The sequence below is a fragment of the Penaeus monodon genome, chromosome 11 (genome assembly GCF_015228065.2).
Source record: "Penaeus monodon isolate SGIC_2016 chromosome 11, NSTDA_Pmon_1, whole genome shotgun sequence".
Taxonomy (NCBI): domain Eukaryota; kingdom Metazoa; phylum Arthropoda; class Malacostraca; order Decapoda; family Penaeidae; genus Penaeus; species Penaeus monodon.
In genome coordinates this window covers 32,211,463-32,218,655 of record NC_051396.1, presented here as the reverse complement: position 1 = coordinate 32,218,655, position 7,193 = coordinate 32,211,463, and the positions used below count along the sequence as shown (strand labels likewise).

At 49.0% G+C, this 7,193-nt stretch overlaps 1 protein-coding gene across 3 annotated transcripts in view; it reads right to left on the bottom strand.

Annotated features, from left to right (window-relative positions):
- Nucleotides 1-2,046: 2,046 nt before the first annotated feature.
- LOC119578926 overlaps nucleotides 2,047-7,193 on the bottom strand; it is a 47,725-nt gene continuing 42,578 nt past the window's right edge. For all 3 annotated transcript variants that reach the window (XM_037926599.1, XM_037926600.1, XM_037926601.1), the window contains 3 exons: nucleotides 6,019-6,162; nucleotides 5,703-5,882; nucleotides 2,047-5,578 (listed from right to left, as the gene is read on the bottom strand). In XM_037926599.1, the coding sequence (XP_037782527.1) occupies nucleotides 3,809-5,578; nucleotides 5,703-5,882; nucleotides 6,019-6,162 (2,094 nt within the window). In that variant the 3' untranslated portion in view covers nucleotides 2,047-3,808. The remainder of the gene's footprint in view (nucleotides 5,579-5,702; nucleotides 5,883-6,018; nucleotides 6,163-7,193) is intronic.

Below are 7,193 nucleotides of genomic sequence, written 5' to 3'. Positions count from 1 at the left end.
AATCTTGGAGGCTATGAAAAGAATGTAGCAGACAAAGGTATCTGTACTGGGAATATCTTTTTTTCTGTACACATGATAAGATACTACATACATGAAAAAGGAAGTATCATATCATTTATTTGAAGAAAAAGCATCCCGTACTGAAATCGCCGTCACGCCCATTGCTGGATGTGAAGCAACAAGCGCTCGTCCTTGATAGTGCGGAAGACGAGGGTGTTTCGTTCACATCCATTACGCGCATCATTAGCAGTACTGAAGTAGAACGGAACATCTCGAAACGCTTTCCGTGTTGGACCGCTTTCACACGTGGCTTACCGAGCTGCGGTGGCGCGTGTTTTCTGTTCGATTACCATTTTACTGTCATTTCTTATCTTTGGTTGCGCATTTAGCAACATAGAAATATAATCAAAACCAAACAAGCAGCAGCACCACACGCATTACACGCATATTACGCGTAATATATATGCAGCATGTTTTACATTGCCGTAGGACACGCAAACATACGTGAGTCACATCTTATTTTGAAACCTTTTAAATTATGGTTATACTCTTAGTGACCTTCGTAGAGAAACCAGCTTTTTGTGGTTTATCTCCGAGAGTTAGAAATTTCGTAAACAGCTGACCATATTTCGGACCTTGATTGATTATATTTCGGAACATGAGGATTTTGAGGTATGATACATCTTACCAAAGGAGAAGTGTTTACCGCTCAAATAAAAACTCCCGCGAATTAATTACTAGTATTCGTTTTTACGTGTGCAGAGTTAGGTTTTTCACGGGACGTTATTTAATTAATAATTATTATATGTATGGCGATAAACTGCGTGATAAAATTTCAAAGCAAAGACTTTGAATAATAAAAAGGTGCACTGAATCCACTGTTATGCATCTACGGAAGTAAATACAGTGAACGGTGAATTCGCGAACAGCCTTCAGGTCTTCAGCGTCGACGCATGGCCAAGAACTTTTCCGTGGATCGAGAAAAGGCAAGTTGTAACTCTGGTGACAACGCTAGTTTTCATCTTCAGTGTCACGTCTCTCGCGAAGTAGAGAGAGAGCTGTGGAAACGGAACGGAAACATGCTTGGGGTTCTTTCAGCACCTTGGAGTCGATTTTCAAGATGTTAACTCTACCTTGAGACGAGTAGATGTAATCATAACTTGACAATACGTAATGTATCTGCTACTAAATTCCCACATGACAATTAACGATTTCTGTGAGCGGCTATATTAGTAGAATACAGCAATAATGTTTTCCGTTCATGGAAAATACTCTAATTATACCCAGTATAGTAGAAACCATAGAGAAAAAATCTCAAAGGAAAAGTACGTGTCATTTTACGCTACATTTCTTGTTTTACACACATTCTTACTCTTCCAACGTCACGAAGTTTCTTCCCCTGGAATAAGTTCCTACAACATCCCACGGAAACACAACTCACACACTATCATATCGTGACGTGAAGTGACGTGACGCAGAAGCTAGTTCACTGCCGCGTCCCCTTTGCCGCGAGAGCTAAACTTTCCACATGTGCGTCAATGTCCGTGCCTTCTATTCTCTTTCCTTCTCGATTTTAAATTTTTGTCAAAATGTCACGTATGGGATTAATTTTTTCTTTCTCTGTTTATTTACTTTTTATTTACACAGACAGGGTGTAATGGCTGCATTTTCACAGCGTAAGGGCAAAGGAGTTTATAAAGTCTGATTTGTTATTTTATTTCGTAAACTTTAGAAACTCAACATTTGTGTTGAATGTTAATATTGTGGAGACAGCTCATATCACTTACTTTAATTATGTTTGATGGTTTATATTTGATCTACATTTATGGCCAGTAAAATCACTGTCATTATTAATATCTGCCCAGCCTTTTTCTACAAGTATATGGACGTGTTGTGCAACGTATGCCTTTATTTGTGCAATTATTTTTTACAGTATACTCTGTTGTAAGTATGGTTATGATTGTGTCTCGTTTGACCAAATTGAAGAACAGTATAGTTCAAAGTTCATATACAGGTTACATTAGCTGTTGGAATGAAAGACTTGGAATTGTTAATACTGACTTTATTAATTGCATTATATACAATTTATCTTTTATAATGTTCCCACTCAGTTCGCAGGCGAAATAAAACATAGTCATAAAACTTTTACACATAAATCGTTCTAGGACAGCTCTCTTTCGCACACAGAAGGGCATGTGAAGATGGATATTCTTTTGGACCTAACACAGTCAAAGGCACTATGCTGTTATTGTACATACATCCATTCATATACACGCGTACACATAATATGCATACGGACATAAAATACACACACACACAGACACACATACATGTACCTACACAAATACATGTGTACGTTCGTAGGCATGTATGTATAATACATTTACAATACTTTAGCCTGGTGAAAGCATGATATTGGGAAGTGCATGATTGAATGGGACTGTCTGAATGAGAGAATGATTTATACACGATATATGCTATACAAAACGAATGCACAGACGTGGAGCCATGATGAAAACGTGACTGTAAATGAGACACGACTTTTAGTTCATTCAAAATCATGCATGCGATTATTGGGTGTGAAGGTACACGTGTCTGGTGTGTGTGTGTGTGTGTGTGTGTGTGTGTGTGTGTGTGTGTGTGTGTGTGTGTGTGTGTGTGTGTGTGTGTGTGTGTGTGTGTGTGTGTGTGTGTGTGTGTGTGTGTGTGCGCGCGCTTGTGTGCGTGCGCACGCGCGCGTGTAGCCAGATCACCGTGGGCGTGTGTGTGGGCGGGTGCGTTTCCATGCCTGGGGTCTTCGGTAATCGCGTGGCGCAGCGCTGTGGCCCGCCTTGTGGTAACCCTGTGGGAAGAAATTGGCCAAGTTTCGCTCAATTTCGATGTTTTCCTCCACACATCCTGCTTTCCCTTCCCAAACGGTCGTCTTGTTCTCCAGGACATTGTGTGTGTGCGCTGGTAGTATGTATGGCACACGCTCTCGCTCTCGCTCTCGCTCTCTCTCTCTCTCTGTCTCTGTCTGTCTCTGTCTCTGTCTCTCTCTCTAAGACTCACGCAAACATAAAAAGCCTCTTGATAAAAATATAATACAACTGACAGACAAACTTCCTAGTAACCGATTTGTTGCCACCATCACATGACTCGCGATGGTACTCTTTTCAGCGATCTTCTAAAGTGATAAGAACAATACTAACTGCTGATGTACGTACATACAATACATACATACATACATACATACATACATACATACACACACACACATATGCATATATATATATGTATGTATATATGCATCAGCTCTAATGGAGGTTGTGATTAACCGGAGATGACGATGAATCTAAACATGATATTTGATGATAAATTAACAACGATGGAGAAGCGACTTAAAAGCTTATGAGAGTGTATGAAAGGTTTAAACCACTGCGGAAGCTTGAAGTAGTAACAAGAAGCGTTCTTGCAGCGTCGGCCTTCGCGTCCGCAGAGCGCCCCTCGCCTTGTTCCGTCGATCATCGCTCGTGGCACCGGCGCTCGCAGGAGACGTCGAGAGGCCGCATCTGACCGCCACGCACTGCTGGACATGCGGAGCGTCGGCCGCACCGATCTACAGAATCTTATTCCTAAAGTATCCACATGACTTTGATTAGACCACAGGGTTAAGGAAGAGGTAATTCATTCACCCAAACAAGACTGCAGCGACAGGGAGGCGGAAGGGTTATTGGAACCGTCGTTTTCCCACTGAGGCACAGCTGGTGTCTTTGAGCAGCGACGGCGACGGCGGGGCGGCCGCGTCAGACTCTCTGGCGTCGCGGGGTCACGCGTCCATCACCTGCACCGTGGCGTAAGCGCTGAAGGTGACGCGGCGGGTCTGGGGGGAATTTTCCGGTCGGCGGCCCTTCTTTATGACTGGCCTGAGAGTGCCGTCGCCGTCTCCCGCTGGCGCAGACGCAGTAGACAGTGACCGCTGGTGACCTTTGACCTCCGTATCATTACTGGAGTTAAACTGACCACAGTTCGCACTAAGGCTATTTCCCATTGCATTACTAGCGACATTATTATTGTTCTTTTTGCTCGTGAAAACCGCGTCGGAGAAGTCCTTGAGCTTCTGCGAGATGCTGAACGTCGAGACAGCGTCGATGTAGCGGTGGGCCATCGGCCTCCGCGCGGGGCTCTTCGAGCGCGACCGGCGCCTCATCTCCGGCGTAATGGGGGGGTCGCGGTGCCGCAGCGCGTGGTACTCGTGGGGGCCCAGCCAGGCGGCGCCCGAATAATAGTTGTAATGATGGGGGTTGTTGTTGACGTCCTGGTGCATCCAGCCGCCGGGGTACGCGGGGTAGTCGACGCGCACCAGCTTGTTCCCGCGCACGATGTGGGACTCTTTGGGGTAAAATGCGCGAGCGTTCTCGGTGCCGCTCTTGGTGGGGACCAGCATGAGCGAGGGGTTGTTGGGGTGCCGGCGGGGCGGAGGAGGGGGTGCAGGCCCCTTGTTGTGGGAGTGCCGGAGTCGCCCTCGGGAGTGGTCTCGGGGTCGGCCTTGCCGGTCTGTGGTGATTCGGGGGATCATGGCCTCCATAGTGGCCCTCGTCACCTCCCGGACCAGCATTCGGTCCCCTTCGTACCGCTCGCGCCGGCTGCGTCCGTCATGGTCGTCGCGGCGGGACTTTTTGTCCTCTTTGCCCGGGTCGTCCCTCCTCTTCTCGCTTCGCCTCAGGCTGTCGTCGCTGCGCCACTCGTCGGCTCTCCTCGCCTGCCGCGCAAGGTCCTCCCGCAGCAGGAGCGCTGGCTGGCGCTGTCTGAACTTCTTGTCCGTCTCTCCAGCGACCAGAACCTCCCGCCCGTTGCTCACCAGGCTGCTGGGGCAGCTGTTGGTGCCCCGCACGCTCCCGCCGTCGCTGCCGCTGCTGCTGCTAAAAGCCTCAGCTCGGCTAGACGGCCTCGGGGCCAAAAGGGACGCTGGCTGCGCAGATTGGCCGCTTCGTGTTGCGCCTAGGCTGACCATGCTGCTGAAGTCTGACACCTCGGAGGAACTGCTGACGAGGCTGCAAGGCCCGCTCTCTATCTCGATGTGCGTCACGCCGTTCGCATCGGTGTGCTGCACGAGGTTCCAGGGACGCGACTTTTCGCCGTCCTCTTGCGTCTCGCGAATTTCGATAACATTGACGTTGCTTCCTGTGTCGCCGCGCTTCTCCCCCGTCAGCACTCGGGCCTCCACCGACCGGACGGAGCCGCGACCGCCGCCGCCGTCCAGCGCGTGGCTCAGGCTCTTGGCGCCCTTCTTGGTGCCGCCGCCGCTGGCGCTAACCACTTTCCCGCCCTGGCCAGCTGCTTCGCCCTTCAACAACTCGGTCTTTCGTTTGCTGTTCCTATATCTATTGAGTTTGTATTTATTACTGGCTTCCTTGTAGTGGGCGTAGAGAGATCTGGCGGCATCCTCGGTGAGGCACTGGAACACGTGGGCGAATACCTGACTAGATCCCGCGTCCTTCACCACCACCACCACCACTCGGGGCGTCGCCGCCGCCACGTGGCAGTACAGGATGTCGCTCATCAGGAACATGTCACCGACTCCTCCGGCCGCGTCAACCTGCGAGAGACGCGTCGTTAGGGAAAGCACTCACGCGCACCGTTTAGCTACAAATGATCCCAAATGATTTAGTCATTGGAATAAGTAATAACAAAACTGCAAAGATATAAGTTATAGTTCTGACCTGCGTGTGCTGGTTGGGGTGGGGGTGGTGCGACCCCCCCGACCTGGGGGTGTCGTCCTCGCTCTCCGCCCCGCTGCTGGTGGCGGAAGAAGAGGTGTCGTCGGAGGCCGAGGCGAAGCCCATCGAGCCGCCATCCTCGTGGATCAGCTGGTCGAGGCGCAGCACGTGGTCGCTGATCACCTGGAGGCGCAGCGGAACCAGATTTAGCTGAGGAATGCCTGTTATTTGCCACTTTAAATATGCTCATACTTTACGCCCTACGGCCAAGTAAACACCCATTCGGAAGACCTGGAAGTTTCGCCGCAGCCGCACTCACCTTGATGTCCTGGGTGCCGCAGCAGGACTCGTCGCAGGCGCTGCCGGAGGACTCGGAGTCGGACTCGAACCCTTCATCTTTGCGGACGGGCGTGACGCGGAGGCGCTCGTCGTCGCACTGCAGCTGGCATCGCTCTCGCCGCAGCTGTGGGGGAGAAGGGGCGTGAGAGGAATCCGTCAGTCGGAGAAGCGTGGGCGTCAGCAGGAAAACGCCCGAAGACGCAAGGCAGGAGGCGCTGGGTCGGGCGGCGGCCGCGGGCGCAGGCGACCGCCGCTCTCCTCCTCGAGTGACTAAATAAACTATACATAATAAATAAATAATTAAGCAAATAAATAAATAAATTATATATATATATATATATATATATATATATATATATATATATATATATATATATATATATATATATATATATATATAGAGAGAGAGAGAGAGAGAGAGAGAGAGAGAGAGAGACATACATAAATACATACATACATACATACATACATACATACATACACACATACACACACACACACACACACACACACACACACACACACACACACACACACACGTGTGTGTGTAAAACACCGCTCGTACTGATCATTATGAACTATATTTCTTCTGCAACAAAGAAGCTTCAAGGTGACTCGCCTCCGTCGCACGCCCGAGCCCCCCCCCCCCCTTTTGAAAATGCAATTGCGAAGTCGGGATCCACTCATACGCATTTTCTCGCACGCACGCTCACACACACACAGATAGACACACACACACACACACACACACACACACACACACACACACACACACACACACACACACACACACACACACACACACACACACACACACACACACACACACACACGCCGCACGCACGCACGCACGCACACACGAAGAGAAGAAACGCGGCCAGGCGAAAAGGCGCACAGAAACAAACGGCGAGTGCTTTGGACCTTGACGAGCCTGGCTACATTAGCAACACGGGGGAAACAAGAACAGCAAAAACACGTTGGGAGAAACTGGCCGAGGGAGACAGTTAAAATCAAAGAATGTCGACTAGATTTCGTATAAAAATTGGACCTCTTCTATCATTGGTTGGGGTGTTGTTTGGATTCTTATTTTCATGCATAAGGATTAGGTTTTAATGTCGCGGTTTTAATTTAAGGAAGAAAATGGCGCGGGACAGT